Source organism: Pipistrellus hanaki (genome assembly GCF_964339955.1).
Source record: "Pipistrellus hanaki genome assembly, chromosome: 1".
In the NCBI taxonomy this organism is placed as follows: Eukaryota; Metazoa; Chordata; class Mammalia; order Chiroptera; family Vespertilionidae; genus Pipistrellus; species Pipistrellus hanaki.
Genome location: NC_140503.1, coordinates 209905975 through 209926159, shown reverse-complemented (window position 1 = coordinate 209926159; position 20185 = coordinate 209905975). Strand labels below are relative to the sequence as shown.

General features: G+C 73.9%; 1 protein-coding gene across 8 annotated transcripts; it reads left to right on the top strand.

Moving 5' to 3' along the window:
- Window positions 1–487: 487 nt before the first annotated feature.
- FGFR3 (fibroblast growth factor receptor 3) lies at window positions 488–18127 on the top strand. Of its 8 annotated transcripts, none has more exons than XM_084878209.1 (17): window positions 488–706; window positions 4784–5053; window positions 5682–5735; window positions 8117–8286; window positions 9380–9503; window positions 9721–9911; window positions 11594–11744; window positions 13042–13229; window positions 13357–13502; window positions 13662–13783; window positions 14030–14140; window positions 14932–15122; window positions 15286–15408; window positions 15483–15553; window positions 15706–15843; window positions 16406–16511; window positions 16699–18127. In XM_084878209.1, exons 1-17 carry the CDS (start codon window positions 604–606, stop codon window positions 16843–16845), a joined length of 2406 nt encoding a protein of 801 aa, XP_084734335.1. In that variant the 5' UTR covers window positions 488–603; the 3' UTR covers window positions 16846–18127. The 8 variants fall into 8 exon arrangements, with proteins under 8 accessions (XP_084734335.1, XP_084734333.1, XP_084734331.1 ...); XM_084878207.1 differs by having other exon boundaries at window positions 13354–13502; XM_084878205.1 differs by having other exon boundaries at window positions 8114–8286; window positions 13354–13502.
- The last annotated feature ends 2058 nt before the right edge of the window (window positions 18128–20185 follow it).

The following is a 20185-nucleotide window of genomic DNA, read 5'->3' as shown; positions in this document are numbered from 1 at the left end:
GGGCTCAGTGCGCGGTGGCGGCGGCGGAGGCAGCGGCGCGGGCAGCGGCGCCGCGTCCCGTCCTGGTCGCCGGGGACACGCACCGGCCGGCGCGGGAGGGAGCGAGGGGCGCGGCTGGGCCGCGGGCGCGGGGGAAGGGGCTCCGCAGCGGCGCCGGGCGCAGGTCGGTGGCGGGGGCGGCGGGCGCGGCGGGCGCGGAGGGCGGCGGGCCGGGCGCGGAGGGCGGCGGGCCGGGCGGAGCGCTCCGGGCAGCGGGCGGCCGGCGGCGCGGGCTTCCCGCTCCGGAAAGTTTGCCGCCGCCGCCGCCTGGGAGGGCTCAGCGGCCGCCAGGGAGGGAAGGGCGGAGGGAGGGACCGGCGGGCGGCGGCGGCGCCAGGCGGCCCGGAGCGCTGGGCGGCGGCGCGGGCGGGGCGGCCGGGGTCCCGGGGACCGGGCGCGGGGCCGGCCGCCGCCGCCGCCCCCCGGCGCGCCCGGCCCCCGAGTCACCGCCGCCGCCTCCCGCAGACCCCGCGAGAGCGGCGCCTCCCGCCGCGGAGCGGAGCGCACGGACGGACGGACGGACATGGGCGGCCAGCCCGCGCGCACCTAGGGCCGCCCGCCGCCATGGGCGCCCCGGCCTGGGCGCTGGCGCTCTGCGCGGCCGCGGTGGTGGCCGGCGCCGCGGGGCCCCCGGGCGCGGAGCGGCGCGTCGCGCGGAGAGTGGCAGGTAAGCGGCGGCGGGGGCCGGGCGGCACCGGGGCGGGCGGGGGGCGCGGGTCCGAGGGCGCCGGGGACTGGCCTCCGGGACCGCGGCTGGCCGTGGGGTCCGCGGCCGCCCCGCCCCGCGCGCCGTCGGAGGGCCGGCTGCCTCCGGGCTGCGGGCTGCGCGGCGCCGTGCGCGGCCGGAAAGTTTCCGCTGTCGGTGCGGTTCCCCGCTCCCGGCCCGGCTCCCGCCGGTGCCAGTCCGGCAGCGGGCCGGGCTCCGGGGGAGGAGAGGAGCGGTGCGGGTGGGGACGGTGTCTGCCCCCGCGGCGCACCGCACGCCAGCCGCGCCCGGGGCGGGGATGGGCCGCGGACCCGCCGGCCGTCAGGGTCCGGGACGTCGGGGTCCCGGGAGGCCCGGCCGCGGGCGGAGCAGCGGCGGCAGCGGGTCTGTGCGCCCGGCCCCGCACGCGCGCCGCCCGGGTGCGGGATGCCGCCCCGGGGAGCCCGCGGGGGCACCGGCCCCTCGGGGCGCGGGCGGGACGGGCTGCGGGCACCCTGCCCCCGCCGGGCGCGGAGGGCGGCCGCCGGTGAGCTCGGCCCCGCCCGCGGGCGCCGAACAGCCGCTCCTTTGTGCCCGCGGCCGCAGGCGCAGGGCGGCGGGAGGTGCGAGCGGCCGGGCGGGGGCCGGCGGGCAGATGGCGGCCGGCCCCGCGCCCCCGGCCGGCCCCAACAATGTCATTTTATGAATGAAGGGCCGCTGAATGGCGTGTCACTCCGGCGTGACAGGGGCCGCGAGGTCAGCGCGCGCTTTTGGCGCCCGCTTCCCGGCGCGGCCGGCGGACCCCATTAGCATTCCCAGCGGCATTCAGATAAAGATATTTCTCCCCGATGTCAGCGAGGGGGGCGGCGCCGGCCGGGCCCTGCGCCCCTCCCCAGCGCCGCCTCGGAGACCGGGCCTGGGGCTCCCCTTCCACCCCAGGATGCGGGCAGCGGCCAGACGGACAGGAGGGCCCCAGGCCGAGGCCGGGAAGGAGCCTGGCCTCCTCTGCGCGTCCTCCCCGCCCCGCCCCGCGGGGCTGGAGGAGCAGGTAGTGAGTGGATAGGTCAATAAACTTAATCCGGTTCCTCCAAGAGGTGGGCCGGGCAGGAAAAATACAAAGTTCCCGTGAAATTTCCAGAGGTCCCGCCGGCCCTCCCCCGGGACATGAGCCAGGAGCCAGCTGGCCGGGGTCAGGGACAGCGGGCCGTGTGTGCTGCTGGCCGCCCAGCCCCAGAAGCAGCCCCTGCTTCCCAGGGGGCCCTGCTCTCCCGGGGGCGGGGTCCCCCTCCGGGAAGAGGGTGGGCAGCAGGAGGCGCCCCTGGGCTGGCCTGCCGCCGGGGGGTCCCTGTGCTGAGCATTCCCCGGGAGGGAGGCCGGGCTGCTGCCTCTCCCACCTCCTCCGTCCCCGGCGGCTGGACTTTGAGCCTCCGCGGCCGCTGGTGGTTCATTAACCCGGCCGAGCCCAGGCCCCCTCCCTCCGCCTCAGGGCCCCCGGGGCTGTGCCCTGAGAAGGTCCAGGCTCGGAGAAGTCCTGCTGCTGTGAACCAGACTGATCGCTGTCGGGGAGCAGAGCTCCCGGGCTGAGAGGAGGCTGGGAGACGGCGCCTGGCGGCCTGGTTTATCCCCGGGTCCCAGGGGGCCGTCCCTGAGGTCGCCGGGCGCGGGGGGCGGCCTTCCCGCACGGAGCGATGGTGCGGAATGCGGGCCTCCGGATAACGTGGTCTCCGAGCACCCCGGAGGCTCAGGCAGGTCGCTGTCCGAGGCGTGTTATCCGAGTGCAGGACTCAGGCCCCTGCAGAGGTGAAGTCTGACCCCCGTCCGGAACGGCAGGCCTGGCCGCACGCTGCAGGGGCCAGTTCGGCGCGTCCTTGCAGGCACCCAGTGGGTGGCTTTGGTCTCGGCCCGTCCCCCTGAGCTTGTCAGGCCCGTGTTGGCCACGGACCCCGTCTCTCACCGGCCTGCAGAGGAAGGGTCTCTCCTGGGGGAGGTGGGACCCGCCTGCCCACGGGCCACACCGGCCTGGTGGTTCACAAGTGAATGAGCTGGAATGGGGGGCTGTGCTTCCTGCCCCCTGCCCCCTGCCCTGCCCAGGCTCCCGCTGACTCCCCCCCCCCCCCCCCCCCCCCCCCCCCCCCCCGCTCCTCACCTGCCCCCGGAGACTGATAATGGAGGGGTTGTAGGAGGATTAGGCGGATAATCCCTAAGCCCTCATTAGCCCGCCCAGCCCCCAGCCTTCTCCCCCCTGACTTGGTTATGAAACTTTCCAGGTTTCCGGGGAGGGGCGGGCGGCCAGAGCTTTGCCCCGGGGCCAGGGTCCCTCCGCCGTGCCTGTCCCCGGCCGGGCTGCGGGCTCCGTCCCCCGAGTGGGGCGTGCCGGACCTGCCGATCCCCGATTCTCTCATCACGGGTGCTCTGTCTCTCTCCCCTTCGTCCCCGAGATCAGTGAAGTTACACGTGTTTTAGAAACAGCCCGTCCCTGGTGCGGGAGCCACAGCTTCCACACTCCACACCGCTGTCTCTGAGCGCCTGCGGTCCGAGCTGACACCACGCACTCCACCCTGTGGCTCTCCGGGGTCCATGGCTCTCCGTGGGGTCCCCCATGGCTCTCCGGGGTCCATGGCTCTCTGTGGGGTCCCCCATGGCTCTGAGTGGGGTCCCCCATGGCTCTGAGTGGGCCCGGTGCGTTGGGTCTGCAGGGGTGGAGACTGGCCTGGTCTGGGAGGCTCTGGCCTATGCAGGCACCCAGCTGAGCAGGGTGGCGGGCAGGTCAGGGGTCAGCCCCTCACCCCTCACCCATCAGCCACCTCTGCAGATGGCTGCCGGGCGTGTCTGTCCCTCCGGCCCGGCTGGACTAGGTTGAAGCCAGTCCTGGTGCCGCTGCCGCCCTGCCCAGGCCAGGCCGGAACCAATGCTGTTGCCCTTGGCCGGGGCCTGGGCTGAGGCTGCCCCTGGCCATTCTGGGCCTGTGTGGGGCCTCCGCCGGCTCCCAGCACTGGGTGGTCCCCACAGGACACAGCGGCCAGGCTGGGGCTGCACCACGAGGTCCCCACGGACACGGACTCACCCTTCCCGTGGGCACTGGGCCTGGGAGGACACCGCGTGGGGGCCGGGCCCCGGAGGGGCAGCTGGGCCTCGAATCTAGGCCACGCGTCGGCAGAATGACAACGGCGCTCCGACCGGTGGGCGGGGCGGGGGCCTGTGCGGCCGGACCACCCGGCCGTCCTGGGCCCGCAGCCCAGCTGCCGCCTCGCTGGGCATTGTCTGGCCTGGCAGGGAGGCCGGGTGGTGGTCAGCCCAGCCGGCGGCGTGTCCCCGGGCCTCCGGCCTCCTGGCCTCCGGGGAGCTGGGCAGCCGCTGGAGTGCTGAGGTGGCCGCCTTCTGTGATATTTTAAAAAATATGTATTTTTATTGATTTCAGAGGAAGGGGGGAGAGAGAGAAACATCAGTAATGAGAGAGCATCATTGATCAGCTGCCTCCTGCACGCCCCCCACTGGGGATGGAGCCTGAAACCCAGGCCTGGGTCCTGACCGGGATTCGAACCCCTGACCTCCTGGTTCCTCGGCCGACACGCAGCCTCTGAGCCACGCCGGCCGGGCCCCCTTGACAGCCTTCTCCCCAGCCTGTGCTGTCCCTGTGAAATGGGTCCCGCTCCCTTCGCCCGAGCAGAGCGGGTTCTGCGTTCCTGAATGGCTGGCAGGACTCAGGAGGAAGGTCGTGGTGCTGAGGCCGCGGTGGGCTGTCGGCCCCGGTGCAGCCTGGGAGCCGGGCACCGGTCTGAGCCGTGAGCCGAGCGCCGTGGCCGTGGCCGGAGCCGAGCGCCGTGCCCTGGCCGCGGTCCCGGCCCGGCCCGAGGCGAGGCTGCACGCGCCTGCCGGCCACCCTGGGGTGGTTCGGGGACCGGGCTCTGTGCAGGCCCTCGGCCACCCAGACCCGCGGGACCCCACCGCCCCGGGCCCCGAGCCCGGCTGCAGCCGGTCCGCCGGCCGGCCTGGGGGAGGCCGGGCCTCGGGGCCTGAGCCCCGCCGCGTCCTCACCGCCCGTCCCGTCCCGTCCCCCAGAGGCCCCGGGGCCGGAGCCGCCCCAGCAGGAGCAGCTGGTGTTCGGCAGCGGGGACACCGTGGAGCTGAGCTGCCGCCCGCCCGAGGGCGCCCCCGCGGGGCCCACCGTCTGGGCCAAGGACGGGGCGGGGCTGGTGCCCTCGGACCGCGTGCTGCTGGGGCCGCGGCGGCTGCAGGTGCTCAACGCCTCCCAGGAGGACGCGGGGGCCTACAGCTGCCGGCAGCGGCCCACCCAGCGCGAGCTGTGCCGCTTCAGCGTGCGGGTGACAGGTGGGTGCCGGCCGAGGGCCCGAGGGTCCCGTGGGGCGAGGGCACCGGGGGCGCGGGGAGGGCAAACCCCCGGCCTCCTGCGCCAGAGGCAGGTCAGAGAGGAGGGTGCCTGGATGGGGAGGGCACGGCCCCTCCTGCCCCGTTGGGTGGGCACGGCCCCTCCTGCCCCGTTGGGTGGGCACGGCCCCTCCTGCCCCATTGGGGTGGGCACGGCCCCCTCCTGCCCCGTTGGGTGGGCACGGCCCCCTCCTGCCCCGTTGGGTGGGCACGGCCCCTCCTGCCCCATTGGGGTGGGCACGGCCCCCTCCTGCCCCGTTGGGTGGGCACGGCCCCCTCCTGCCCCGTTGGGTGGGCACGGCCCCTCCTGCCCCGTTGGGTGGGCACGGCCCCTCCTGCCCCGTTGGGTGGGCACGGCCCCTCCTGCCCCGTTGGGTGGGCACGGCCCCTCCTGCCCCGTTGGGTGGGCACAGCCCCCTCCTGCCCCGTTGGGTGGGCACGGCCCCTCCATGGCCCTTTGGGTGGGCACTGCCCCTCCATGGCCCTCTCCCCCGCCCGTTGGGTGGGCACGGCCCCCTCCCGCTCCGTTGGGTGGGCAGGCCCTTCCATGGCCCTCTCCCCTGCCCTGCAGATGCCCCGTCCTCGGGAGACGATGAAGACGGAGAGGACGAGGCAGAGGACACAGGTGAGCCAGGCCCCGGGCTCCCGGCTGGTCTGGGTTGAGGACCTGCCCGGAGACGCCCCCCGCCCTCGGATGGGGCCACTTGCGCCCCCCGCTGTGAGAGACCACGGCCGGGGCATCCCGTTTCGGTTATGAGCAGGGTCCCCTCCGTGTGGGGTGGCCCTGAGCTCGGGGGGGCGTGCGGGGTGCGGGTGTTGCAGACGAGGGGGCTGGGCGGGGGGGTTGGCCTGTGGAGGGCCCGCCCGGGTGTTAGGGCACCAGGGTGGAGTTCAGCGGCAGCGGGGCCAGGGCTGAGGGTGGGGGCTGGGGGCAAACAGTCCGTGCAGAGGGACGGTGGCCAGGGCGGCACCTTTCCTGCGAAGGGGTGCTGCAGCGCCCCCTGGTGGCTGTGGGTGTGCGTCCTGATGCCGGCCTGGACGGGCAGGCGGCTGTGCCAGCGTGAGGGGCTGGCCCTGGGGTCCAGCGGACAAGGTGGTGAGGACCCGAGCGGAGCCTGGGGTCTGAGATCCAGGCGGCCCTGGTGCCCCCCGAGCGGCCTGTCCTCTCCCAGCCCCACGCGCCAGTGCCCGCCCCCCCCCGTCCCGGCCGCCCTGGACGCCGAGGGCCGCGCAGGCCGCCCTCCGGAGGTGGTCACACCACTGCCCCCGGCCTCGGACCCTGGACCCAGCGCTCCTCTTCCCCCCGGCCTCAGCCCTCTGTGGGGTGGCTGCCCGGTCATGGGGGCTTGTGGGGACGGCGCCTCCCCCTGGGGACGCCCGCCCGCCCGCCCGCCCGCCCGCGGGCCTCCAAGCGCAGGAGGCTCAGGAGGCTCCCCACCGGCCGGAGGAGGAGAAAGACCAGTCTGGCTGCGGGGAGGGGAGTGGGCGGAGCCTCCTGTCACCCTGTCCCTCCGGCTGTCTGTCCCTCCCGCTGTCTGTCCCTCCCGCTGTCTGTCCCTCCTCCTGTCCCTCCCGCTGTCTGTCCTTCCCCCTGTCCCTCCCGCTGTCTGTCCCTCCCTCTGTCTGTCCCTCCTCCTGTCCCTCCCGCTGTCTGTCTCTCCTCCTGTCCCTCCCGCTGTCTGTCCTTCCCCCTGTCCCTCCTGCTGTCTGTCCCTCCCTCTGTCTGTCCCTCCTCCTGTCCCTCCCTCTGTCTGTCCCTTCTCCTGTCCCTCCCGCTATCTGTCCCTCCTGCTGTCTGTCCCTCTGTCCATCCTGCTCTTTCCCTCCCGCTGTCTGTCCCTCCCGCTGTCTGTCCCTCCTCCTGTCCCTCCCGCTGTCTGTCCCTCCCGTTGTCTGTCCCTCCCGCTGTCTGTCCCTCCCGCTGTCTGTCCCTCCCGCTGTCTGTCCCTCCCTCTGTCCATCCTGCTGTCTGTCCCTCCCTCTGTCTGTCCCTCCTCCTGTCCCTCCCGCTGTCTGTCCCTCCTGTCCCTCCCTCTGTCTGTCCCTCCTGTGCCTCCCGCTGTCCCTCTCACTGTCTCTCCCTCTGTCTGTCCTTCCCCCTGTCCCTCCCGCTGTCTGTCCCTCCTGTCCCTCCTGCTGTCTGTCCCTCCCGCTGTCTGTCCTTCCCCCTGTCCCTCCTGCTGTCTGTCCCTCCCTCTGTCTGTCCCTCCCGCTGTCTGTCCCTCCCGCTGTCTGTCCCTCCCGCTGTCTGTCCCTCCTGCTGTCTGTCCCTCTGTCCATCCTGCTCTTTCCCTCCCTCTGTCTGTCCCTCCTCCTGTTCCTCCCTCTGTCTGTCCCTCCTCCTGTCCCTCCCGCTGTCCCTCTCGCTGTCTGTCTGTCCTCCTGTCCCTCCTGCTGTCTGTCCCTCCTCCTGTCCCTCCCGCTGTCCCTCCCACTGTCTGTCTGTCCTCCTGTCCCTCCTGCTGTCTGTCCCTCCTGCTGTCTGTCCCTCCCGCTGCCCGCAGGCCTGAGCGCCTGCTGCAGAGGTGGCTCGGCTCGCGGGCTCAGCAGCACCCAGTGCCTCCAGGCTTCTGGTTCTGGGCGCTGTGGCCCTGCCAGCTGGGGGTGGGGGGCTCCCCTCGGAGACCTCCCCTGTCAGAAAGCACCCTGGGGTCCTGGCCGGCCTGGCTCGGTGCAGGGAGCATCGGCCCATGGACTGAGGAGTCCGGGTTCGATCGGGCCCTGACTGGGCGGGTGCAGGAGGCACCAGTCGGTGTGTTTCTCTCACATCCGTGTTCCTCTCTCTGCCTTTCACCCTCCCTTCCACTCCCCCTGAAACCCACGGGAACTCATCCTGGGACGAGGAATAACAGTGAAATAAGTAAAGAACAAAACAAGCTCATTGGAGAGAGAAAGGCGCGGGGGAGGGGGTGTGCACAGGGAGGGGGGCGCCCGGGAGGGGGGCGCCGGGGGGGTGCACAGGGAGGGGGTCCCCCACGCGGTCACAGGCCCCGCCCCCCCCAGCAGGGGCCCCGTACTGGACGCGGCCCGAGCGGATGGAGAAGAAGCTGCTGGCCGTGCCCGCCGCCAACACCGTGCGCTTCCGCTGCCCGGCGGCCGGCAACCCCACGCCCACCATCTCCTGGCTGAAGAACGGCAAGGAGTTCCGGGGCGAGCACCGCATCGGGGGCATCAAGGTGGGACCCCAGGCCTCCCCAGTGCCCGCTCACCCCATCTGTCCCCTCATCCCGGTCTGCCACTCACCCCCCGTCTGTCCCCTCACCCCCTGTCTGTCCGCTCACCCTGTCTGTCCCCTCACTCCCCGTCTGTCTGCTCACCCCGTCTGTCCCCTCACCACCCGTCTGTCCGCTCACCTCCCGTCTGTCCGCTCACCCCCCGTCTGTCCGCTCACCCCGTCTGTCCCCTCACCCCCCGTCTGTCCCCTCATCCCGTCTGTCCGCTCACCCTGTGTGTCCCCTCACCTCCCGTCTGTCCGCTCACCCCCTGTCTGTCCGCTCACCCCGTCTGTCCCCTCATCCCGTCTGTCCGCTCACCCTGTGTGTCCCCTCACCTCCCGTCTGCCCGCTCACCCCGTCTGTCCACTCACCCCCTGTCTGCTCACCCCCCGTCTGTCTGCTCACCCCGTCTGCCCACTCAACCCCCGTCTGTCCCCTCATCCCGGTCTGCCACTCACCTCCCCTCTGCCCGCTCACCCCGTCTGTCTGCTCACCCCGTCTGTCCCCTCACCTCCCGTCTGCCCGCTCACCCCCGTCTGTCCACTCACCCCCCGTCTGTCCGCTCACCCCATCTGTTCCCTCACCCCCGTCTGTCCCCTCACCCCCCGTCTGTCTCCTCATCCCGGTCTGCCACTCACCCCCCGTCTGCCCGCTCACCCTGTGTGTCCCCTCACCTCCCGTCTGCCCGCTCACCCCCTGTCTGTCCACTCACCCCCTGTCTGCTCACCCCCCGTCTGTCTGCTCACCCCCCGTCTGTCTGCTCACCCCGTCTGTCTGCTCACCCCCCGTCTGTTCCCTCACCCCCCGTCTGCCCCCTCACCCCCCGTCTGCCCCCCCACCCCCTGTCTGTCTGCTCACCCCCCGTCTGTCCCCTCCCCCCCCTCTGTCTGCTCATCCCCCGTCTGTCCCCTCACCCCGTCTGCCCCCTCACCCCCGTCTGCCCCCCCACCCCCGTCTGTCTGCTCACCCCCCGTCTGTCCCCTCACCCCCCGTCTGCCCGCTCACCCGGTGTCTGTCTGTTCACCCCCCGTTCTGTTCACCCGTGTGCCCGCAGTTGCGGCACCAGCAGTGGAGCCTGGTCATGGAGAGCGTGGTGCCCTCGGACCGCGGCAACTACACGTGTGTCGTGCAGAACCGGCTGGGCAGCATCCGGCAGACCTACACGCTGGACGTGCTGGGTGAGGCCGGGGGGTCGGGGGCCGGGCGGCGGTGGCCCGGCGGTCGGGGGCCGGGCGGTCGGGGGCCGGGCGGTCGGGGGCCCGGCGGTCAGGGGCCGGGCGGCGGGGGCCCGGGTGGCAGGGGCCCGGCGGTCGGGGGCCGGGAGGTCGGGGGCCCGGTGGTCAGCAGCCGGCGGGCGGTCCCTGAGCCCCCGTCTGTCTGTCCGTCCGTCCGCAGAGCGCTCCCCGCACCGGCCCATCCTGCAGGCGGGGCTGCCGGCCAACCAGACGGCCGTGCTGGGCAGCGACGTGGAGTTCCACTGCAAGGTGTACAGCGACGCGCAGCCCCACATCCAGTGGCTCAAGCACGTGGAGGTCAACGGCAGCAAAGTGGGGCCGGACGGCACGCCCTACGTCACCGTGCTCAAGGTGGGCGCCGCGGGCGGCGGGCGGCGGGCGGCCCGCTGCGGGCTCCGGGAGGCCAGGCCAGCTCCACCCCTGCGGCTCAGCCCCGGCCCGGCAGGCCAGGGCGCCCCTGAGCCAGGCGAGGGGCCTCGTTGTTTGTGCGCGGTCAGCGCGCCCCCCAGCCGGCCTCCCGGGGCCCGGGCCACCACGGGGCTCTGCCGGGCCACCCGGCTCGGTGCTTGCGACACTCGCAGCCCAAAGAGAAACATCTGTTTCGGAGACGAGACAGGCCGGAGGGAGGGGGTGGGACGCTCAGGCTGAGCACGCCAGGCCGCCTGTGGCGTCTGCAGGCCTGGTCAGCATGTGAGCTGTCTGGCGTCACCACGGCCGGCCGGGCTCCGGGGCTGGAGGTGGGGTGGGGGCTGAGCACCCCCCGGGCCTCTGGGGAGCCCGCTAGGCCGGTGCTCCGTGCTGGGGAGGGCGGATGCAGGGAAGGCGCTCCCCGTGGAACTGCCGTCGACGGCCTCGAGGGCCTGCACGCCTCCTCCAGGCAGCCCTCCTGGCCTGCTCCGCCCCGTCCGGCCCCCCGGCCTCCCACGTCCTGCCTCGGAGTCTCAGATACGAGGCCGCCCTCCCGCGGGTCTCGACCTGGACGGGCCGCTCCCGCCGCCGGGCACGCTGGGCCGGCTCTGTCCCCGCCGGGCACGCTGGGCCGGCTGTCCCCGCCGGGCACGCTGGGCCGGCTCTGTCCCCGCCGGGCACGCTGGGCCGGCTCTGTCCCCGCCGCCGGGGCACGCTGGGCCGGCTCTGTCCCCGCTGCCGGGCACGCTGGGCCGGCTCTGTCCCCGCCGCCGGGGCACGCTGGGCCGGCTCTGTCCCCGCTGCCGGGCACGCTGGGCCGGCTCTGTCCCCGCCGGGCACGCTGGGCCGGCTCTGTCCCCGCCGGGCACGCTGGGCCGGCTCTGTCCCCGCCGGGGCACGCTGGGCCGGCTCTGTCCCCGCCGCCGGGCACGCTGGGCCGGCTCTGTCCCCGCCGCCGGGCACGCTGGGCCGGCTCTGTCCCCGCCGCCGGGCACGCTGGGCCGGCTCTGTCCCCGCCGCCGGGGCACGCTGGGCCGGCTCTGTCCCCGCCGCCGGGGCACGCTGGGCCGGCTCTGTCCCCGCCGGGCACGCCGGGCCGGCTCTGTCCCCGCCGCCGGGGCACGCTGGGCCGGCTCTGTCCCCGCCGCCGGGCACGCTGGGCCGGCTCTGTCCCCGCCGGGCACGCCGGGCCGGCTCTGTCCCCGCCGGGCACGCCGGGCCGGCTCTGTCCCCGCCGGGCACGCCGGGCCGGCTCTGTCCCCGCCGGGCACGCCGGGCCGGCTCTGTCCCCCGCCGGGCACGCCGGGCCGGCTCTGTCCCCGCCGCCGGGGCACGCCGGGCCGGCTCTGTCCCCGCCGCCGGGGCACGCCGGGCCGGCTCTGTCCCCGCCGGGCACGCTGGGCCGGCTCTGTCCCCGCCGGGCACGCTGGGCCGGCTCTGTCCCCGCCGGGCAGGCTGAGCCGGCTCTGTCCCCGCCGGGCACGCTGGGCCGGCTCTGTCCCCGCCGGGCACGCTGAGCCGGCTCTGTCCCCGCCGGGCACGCTGAGCCGGCTCTGTCCCCGCCGGGCACGCTGAGCCGGCTCTGTCCCCGCCGGGCAGGCTGAGCCGGCTCTCTCTCCCCGCAGTCCTGGACCAGTGAGACTGCGGAGGCCGACGCGCGCCTCCGCCTGGCCAATGTGTCCGCGCGCGACGGGGGCGAGTACCTCTGTCGAGCCACCAATTTCATAGGCGTGTCTGAGAAGGCCTTTTGGCTGCGCGTGCACGGGCCCCGAGCAGGTAACCTCTCTGTCCCACGCTGCCTGGCACGCCGAGCTCCAGTGCCGACGCTGGCCCGCGCCCCCGCAGCCGTCCTGCTCGCGCCCGCCGCCCGCCCGCCGCACAGCCTCACGCTGCAAGCTGGCGCCTCTGCTCCCTGCGACGCCGCCTGCCTGCCTGCCGGGACCCCGGCCCGCGGCCCCTGCCTGCGCCCGTCTGCCCCGGAGGCCCTCAGCCTGGCAGGGGCCGTGCCCTCCGTCTGTGCACCTGCTTTCCTCCCATCGCCCCGGCCCTGGCCCGCTGCCTGCTCACTTCCTGTTGGTCTGCCTGCCCCTCTGCCCACCTGTCTGCCCTACCACCCCCCGCCCAGCATCCACGCTAACCCTGCACGCTGCTGGCCACACGCCTGGCGCTCACCTGGGACAGAGGACTCGCCGGTGAAGGGACTGGCTTCGGGCTCCGTGTGGACGCACGCGGCGGAGGACCCTCGGCCGCCGTGCCCGTGGCCTTGTCTGTGGCCATGGCCGTGGTGTGTTGGTGGCAGCCGTGGCTGTGGCCACGTTCGGTGGCCGTGGTGGTGGCCTTGGTCGTGGCCGTGGTGGTGGCGCGTTTCCTTTGCAGCCGGTGGGACGTCGCATGGACGCTGGCTCGTGCGGGGTGCGGCGGGCCTAGCTCTGTTCTCTCTCCTAGACGGCAGGCGCTAACACCACCGACAAGGAGCTAGAGGTGCTGTCCTTGCGCAATGTCACCTATGAGGACGCGGGGGAGTACACGTGTCTGGCGGGCAATTCTATCGGGTTTTCCCATCACTCTGCGTGGCTGGTGGTGCTGCCAGGTACCGCTCCTGCTGCTGCCGCTGCACCTTTTGGGCGCTGGCTCGGGACACGCCAAAGCCGCCAGGGACCGCCGGGGCCCGGGGCTCACGTCCGGCGTGGCTCCGTGGATAGAGGGTTCTGGGTTTGACTCCCCGTCAGGGCACAGGCCCCGTTGTGGGCTCCGTCCCTAGTGAGGGGCGTGCAGGAGGCGGCCGGTCCATGATTCTCTGTCATCGTGGATGTTTCTCGCTCTCCCTCTCCCTTCCTCTCTGAAACGAATAGAAATAAAAAATAAGACGTCGGTCCTGCCCACAGGGGCCCGCGGCGGCGGCTCTGGCGTCTCCCCGGTGGCGGGCGTGGGTGCTGTGGCTCCGCTTGGGCTCCTTCTCTCGGCGCCTCTGACCCAGGCCCCGCGGGGGGCCCCGCGGCCTCGGCACCCTCCGGGCCGCGCCGCCCCGCACCCCCGCCCGCGGCCCGCGGCCCCAACGCCCGTGTCTCCGCAGCCGAGGAGGAGCCGGCGGAGGCCGGCGAGGCGGGCAGCGTGTACGCGGGCGTGCTCAGCTACGGCGTGGGCTTCCTGCTCTTCGTGCTGGCGGTGGCCGCCATGACGCTCTGCCGCCTGCGCAGCCCCCCCAAGAAGGGCCTGGCGCCCGCCGTGCACAAGGTCTCCCGCTTCCCGCTCAAGCGCCAGGTAACGAGGGAGGTGCCCGCCCGCCCGCCCGGCGCCCCGGCCCCGGCTCCGCCCCGGGACCCCTCATGTGGGAGCCCCGGGCGCCCCCCCCACGGCCCGCGGCGCCAACCTGCCCCCACCCAAGCAGGTGTCCCTGGAGTCGAACTCGTCCATGAACTCCAACACGCCGCTCGTGCGCATCGCCCGGCTGTCCTCGGGCGAGGGCCCCGCGCTGGCCAACGTGTCCGAGCTGGAGCTGCCCGCCGACCCCAAGTGGGAGCTGCCCCGGGCCCGGTCAGTGTGGGCAGGGCTGGGCGGGCCCCCGAGGGGCTGCCGGCAGAGGCCCGGCTGGGCTCGGGTGGCCGGGCAGGAGCCGAGGGGATGGGCGTGCGGCCGGAGGGGCGGGCGCCGCTCTGAGGCTGCCTGGCCTCACTGCCTCTGCCCCTGCCGCAGGCTGACCCTGGGCAAGCCCCTCGGCGAGGGCTGCTTCGGCCAAGTGGTCATGGCGGAGGCCATCGGCATCGACAAGGACCGCGCCACCAAGCCCGTCACCGTGGCCGTGAAGATGCTGAAAGGTGAGCGGGGGTGCAGGGAGCCGGGGTGGGGGGGTGTGCAGGGAGCCGGGGGGGTGCAGGGAGCCGGGAGTGAGGGGGGCAGGGAGCCGGGGGGGGGGGGCAGGGAGCCGGGGGGGGGTGCAGGGAGCCGGGAGTGAGGGGGGCAGGGAGCCGGGGGGAGGGGGACAGGGAGCCGGGGGGGGGGGTGCAGGGAGCCGGGGGGAGGGGTGCAGGGAGCCTGTCAGACGGGCCTCCGTCTCTGCACAGATGACGCAACTGACAAGGACCTCTCGGACCTGGTGTCGGAGATGGAGATGATGAAGATGATCGGGAAGCACAAGAACATCATCAACCTGCTGGGCGCCTGCACACAGGGCGGTGAGTGCCCAGAGGGAGGAGGGTGCACATAGGGGATGGTGCACGCAGGGCGGTGGGTGCATGCAGGGGGGAGGGCGCACAGAGGGCGGTGGGTGCCCAGAGGGAGGAGGGTGCATGCAGGGGGGAGGGTGCACACGGCAGGAGGGTGCACGCAGGGCGGGGGGTGCACGTGGGGTGGGAGAGGGTCACAGGGCGGGGGGTGCCCTGAGGGCGGGGGTGCCCTGAGGGAGGAGGGTGCACACAGGGCGGGGGGTGCACAGGGCGGGGGGTGCCCTGAGGGAGGAGGGTGCACACAGGGCGGGGGGTGCACAGGGCGGGGGGTGCCCTGAGGGAGGAGGGTGCACACAGGGCGGGGGGTGCCCTGAGGGAGGAGGGTGCACACAGGGCGGGGGGTGCACAGGGCGGGGGGTGCACAGGGCGGGGGGTGCCCTGAGGGAGGAGGGTGCACAGGGCGGGGGGTGCACAGGGCGGGGGGTGCACGCAGGGCGGGGGGTGCACAGGGCGGGGGGTGCACGCAGGGCGGGGGGTGCCCTGAGGGAGGAGGGTGCACACAGGGCGGGGGGTGCACAGGGCGGGGGGTGCACAGGGCGGGGGGTGCCCTGAGGGAGGAGGGTGCACAGGGCGGGGGGTGCACAGGGCGGGGGGTGCACGCAGGGCGGGGGGTGCACAGGGCGGGGGGTGCACGCAGGGCGGGGGGTGCCCTGAGGGAGGAGGGTGCACACAGGGCGGGGGGTGCACAGGGCGGGGGGTGCCCAGGGCGGCGGCCCCCCCTGAGGCGCCCGTGCCCCCAGGGCCCCTGTACGTGCTGGTGGAGTTCGCGGCCAAGGGGAACCTGCGGGAGTACCTGCGGGCGCGGCGGCCCCCGGGCACTGACTACTCCTTCGACACCTGCAAGCTGCCCGAGGAGCAGCTCACCTGCAAGGACCTGGTGTCCTGCGCCTACCAGGTGGCCCGGGGCATGGAGTACCTGGCCTCGCAGAAGGTGAGGGGCCGGGGGCCCGGGGGGGGGTCGGGGGGGTCCCGGGGCCCGGGGTGGGGGACCAGGGGGGCCCGGGGCCCGGGGTGGGGGACCAGGGGGGCCCGGGGCCCGGGGTGGGGGCCCGGGGCGGCTGGCGGGTGCTCAGCCCGGCCGCCGCCGCCCCCAGTGCATCCACCGTGACCTGGCGGCCCGCAATGTGCTGGTGACGGAGGACAACGTGATGAAGATCGCGGACTTCGGCCTGGCCCGCGACGTGCACAACCTGGACTACTACAAGAAGACCACCAACGTGAGCCGCGCCCGGGGCGGGTGCGGGGCCGCGGGGGAGGGGGCGCCAGGCAGCAACGCCGCCTCTGTCCGCAGGGCCGGCTGCCCGTGAAGTGGATGGCGCCCGAGGCCCTGTTCGACCGCGTCTACACCCACCAGAGCGACGTGTACGTGGCCCGCACGGCGGGGGGGCTGTGAGGGGCCGGCCCGGGGCGGGTGCCAGGAAGGGGGGGGGGGTCCCCAGCTCGGGCACCGCCGCCTCTGCCAGCCGGCCCGTCCCGGGGCTGCGGGCCGGTGGGAGCCGTGTGTGTCCCCCCAGCTGGTCCTTCGGGGTGCTGCTCTGGGAGATCTTCACGCTGGGGGGCTCGCCGTACCCCGGCATCCCCGTGGAGGAGCTGTTCAAGCTGCTGAAGGAGGGGCACCGCATGGACAAGCCGGCCAACTGCACGCACGAGCTGTGAGTGCCCTGCCCCGGCGTCCCCGTGTCCATGTGCGGGTCCCCCGTCTGCGTGCGGGTCCCCGTGTCCGTGTGCGGGTCCCCGTGTCCGTGTGCGGGTCCCCGTGTCCGTGTGCGGGTCCCCCTGTCCCTGTGCGGGTCCCCCTGTCCGTGTGCGGGTCCCCGTGTCCGTGTGCGGGTCCCCCTGTCCGTGTGCGGGTCCCCCTGTCCCTGTGCGGGTCCCCCTGTCCGTGTGCGGGTCCCCCTGTCCGTGTGCGGGTCCTCCTGTCCGTGTGCGGGTCCCCCTGTCCGTGTGCGGGTCCCCCTGTCCCTGTGCGGGTCCCCCTGTCCCTGTGCGGGTCCCCCTGTCCGTGTGCGGGTCCCCTGTCTGTGTGCGGGTCCCCGTGTCCGTGTGCGGGTCCCCCTGTCCGTGTGCGGGTCCCCGTGTCCGTGTGCGGGTCCCCCTGTCCGTGTGCGGGTCCCCTGTCTGTGTGCGGGTCTCGGTGGCGGGTCTGTCCCCCGGGCCGGGCAGGGGGAGGCGGGCAGGGCCGGGCGGGGCCGAGCCTCACCCCGCGCCCCGCAGGTACATGGTGATGCGGGAGTGCTGGCACGCGGTGCCCTCCCAGAGGCCCACCTTCAAGCAGCTGGTGGAGGACCTGGACCGCATCCTCACCGTGACCTCCACCGACGTGAGTGCCGCCGCCGAGGCGGGGGGGGGGGGGGGGGGAGGCCCGCCGAGGCAGGGGGGGGGGGAGGGGGGAGGGGGGAGGCCCGCCGAGGCCGGGAGGGGGGGGGGGAGGCCCGCCGAGGCAGGGAGGGGGGAGGGGGGCAGGCACCGTGCCTGACGCCCACGCCGGCCCCCCCACCCCCCCGCAGGAGTACCTGGACCTGTCGGTGCCCTTCGAGCAGTACTCGCCCGGCGGCCAGGACACCCCCAGCTCCGGCTCCTCGGGGGACGACTCGGTGTTCGCCCACGACCTCCTGCCCCCCGCCCCTCCCGGCAGCGGGGGCCCCCAGACGTGAGGCCCGCCCTCGGCCGCGCCCCCACTGCGAGGGCCCCGGCCCGCCATGCTGCTCTGGGTGTGCCGTCGGCCCCGGCTCCAGACCTGGCACCGACGGACGGATGGACAGACACCTTGTTGTGTGCGCGTGTGCGTGTGCGTGTGCGTGTGCGTGTGTGTGTGAGTCTCCGGGCCCCGGTGCAGGGGTCCCTGGGTGCCCGCCCTGCTGTACCGTGCCCCCTAGCCGCTGACCCGGCGGTGCCAGGAGGACGGATGTAGAATGTACGGGACTCCCCGAGGGCCTGCCTGCCCCCTGGGCCCTCAGGCACCGGAGCGGAGCCCCACCCACGCGGCACCTTGCGCCTGGGGTGATGTTAGCACACGCCCCCCCAGGCCCCACCTCCCACCCTGTCCCCCGAGACTGAGATTACGGGTACCGAAGGCGGGAGCCTTTAACTTCTATCCGAGAGGGTGACTCAGAGACAAGTGCATTCCTCTAACACGTGTGTGACACGCGTGTAGGCCAACAGTCCACGTGGAAGAAGCTGGGACACGGGCAGCACGGGCCCCGGGGGCTGGGTGGGAGGCCCCTGCGGGCGGACACACCCGGCGCCCGCGTGCAGGGCTCCCCGGCCGCAGTTTTGTTTTAAAAATTGTACCTGGACCCACCTGTCCGTAAAGCTATTTATGGCCCCGACCCGTCCCTTCCCCACCCCAACGCTGTAGTGTTCGGCCGCCCCACGCGGTGGCTTCGTCTTAACTTATTAACAGCTGAGAGGTTGGTGTGGAGGGGCCGCTGGGGGGCAGCGCGGGGCACCCGGGCCGAGCGGCCCTCACCGGCCGGAGCGGCCCTCACCCGGGAGGATTTGCTGCGGGAGATTTATTTGTCGGACTCTGAGCGAGCTGGTGTTTTCTCACACGTTCTCGTTGCCATGTGCCGGGCGGGCGGCCGCTCGCCTGGGCCGGCCTGCCCTGGCTCAGACGTCCTTAGATGTTACAGTTTATATATATCTATCTATATAATTTATTGAGTTTTTACGAGATGTATTTGCTGTAGATTTAACACTTCTTACTCGACGCTTCTAGCCTTCTAGCCTTCCAGCCGGCCGCGCCTCCCAGAGCCTGGGAGGGAGTGCGAGCCTCCGGCGTCACTTCGTCCGGCCTGCCGGCCCGAGCCCCGGGGCTGCTCTGCCCTCGGCGGGCGGGCGGCTGGGTGGTTTGCTCCCGGGCCCCTGCCTCCGGGGGCCAGAGGTGTTGCCCCCCACTGGCCAACGCACTTCCCAGAAATAAACAGATTCCATTCAGCCTCTGCTGCACTCGCGCCCGCCGTCTGTGTCCTGCCCTGTGCGGCCCGCGGCCCTGTCGCCGCCCCCGGAGGGGGGGGAGGGAGGGAGGGGTGGCCACTGTTGGGGGACAGCACGTGCTGGGGGAGGGCCCAGGGCACGGCTGCCTCTGCACATCCCTGGACCCGCAGCACAGGGCACGGCCTGGGGGAGGCGTCGGTGCCCAGCGGTGGGCCCAGCACGGGAGGGCAGCCCCCGTGTCCTGAGGGTCTCCAGGGCCTGGGTCTCGGGTCCTCGATGGCAGGAAGTGCAGACGCCTGGTGTCCGTGTCCGCAAGAGGGACAGGGAGGCCCGGGGGTGGGCAGGCCCAGGTCCTGGAGCCAGGTGGGCTCAGGTTATGTGCAGACACCTGAGGTCCCCTTCCACGCCGAGCCCGGCATTGACCCCCGTCCACTGGTTTCCAGGAGGGGCCCCCAAGGGGCTCCAGACGGCACTGGTGGCCACTCCTGCTCCTGGTTGGCTTCCTGCCCCCCCCCCCCACACACACACCAGGGCTGCTGTCCCCCCAAAGCTCCCCCTGTGCTCCCGCACCCCACACCTGACGGGCAGGAGGGGACACGGCGCCAGGTGGCAGCGATGGGCCGCTCAGGAAGGCTTCCTGGAGGAGGCAGCGCCCACAGGCGGGGACGGGGGCGGGGACGGGGTGGGGGCACGCCGACTTCCTCAGGTCCTGGCCGGCACGCCAGGCTGCCCCACCCGCCTGGGAGCACGGCGTCCGCCCTCCCGCCCTGTGTCCTGGGGTGCGGGGGGAGGCACCGGCCGTGTGAACGTTCGCTCTGGTTCTGGGAAACCCGGCCCCTCTGCTGAGTTCCTGTCCTGGGTCCCGACCCCGGCCCCGCAGGAGCCCCGTGTGAGCGCCCAGTGCCCCGCCCCGGACACGTGGAGCGAGGGCGGGACAGCGGGCCGGGGGCGCCCTCTAGCGGCCTCGCCGCGCCGCTCCCTCCCCGGCTCGGTCCCGTGCGCACGGGGGACACCAGGGCCGCGCCGCCGGGTGTGGGGGCTCTGGGATGCCGGATGGAGACCCCAGCGTGGCACCCCAAACGGGCGGGCACAGGTGGCTCCTTCATCCGTGCCGCCCGGACCAAACTGACCCATCGGCCAGCTCCTCCTCTGGCCCCGCCCCGCCCGCCAGGCCCCGCCCCCAGACCCCGCCCCACCCAACGGCCAGCTCCTCCTCTGGCCCCGCCCCACCCGCCAGGCCCCGCCCCCAGACCCCGCCCCACCCAACGGCCAGCTCCTCCTCTGGCCCCGCCCCGCCCGCCAGGCCCCGCCCCCAGACCCCGCCTTCCCCCAGACCCCGCCCCACCCAACGGCCAGCTCCTCCTCTGGCCCCGCCTCCGCCCACCAGGTCCCACCCCACCGCTGGGCTCCACCTCCGAGGCCCATCCCGCCCGCCGGCCCAGCTCCTCCTCTGGCCCCGCCCCACCCGCCGGCCCAGCTCCTCCTCTGGCCCCGCCCCACCCGCCGGCCCAGCTCCTCCTCTGGCCCCGCCCCTCACCACCAGGCCCCACCTCCGCAGCCTCTGCTGGCCCAGTCAGTGGCCTTCCCGCTAGGCTGGCCCGGTGGGTGTGGGGATTGGGACACGGCCCCCTGGACGTGACCAGGCCCTGGCCCTGCCCCGGCTCCTGCTGCAGGGCAGGACAGGGTCCAGCCGCCCTGGAGCTCCGCAGGGACCCTTTCCCCCTGAGAAGGGCAGGACCTGAGCCCTTTCCTCCCCACTGCGCCCTCGGCAGTCACTCCTGGCTTCCCGTGGCTCCAGCCCAGGCCCTGTGTCCCCGGCGCCCGCTGTGCCAGCACAGGTCCAGCTATGCCCGCCACAGGCTCACAGCTGAGGACCACAGCAGGAAGGCCTGGGTACCTGCTGGGGCACCCGGTGAAGCTGGGGGCACCTCTGGCCCAGAGGCTGGGCAGGGTGGGAGGCCATGGCAGGTCTCAAGAGAGGGCAGCCTCAGGCAGGAAACCCGTTTGGTCCCCCAAGGAGCCTGGTACCAGTGCAGGGGTGAGGCCCCCAAGACAGGC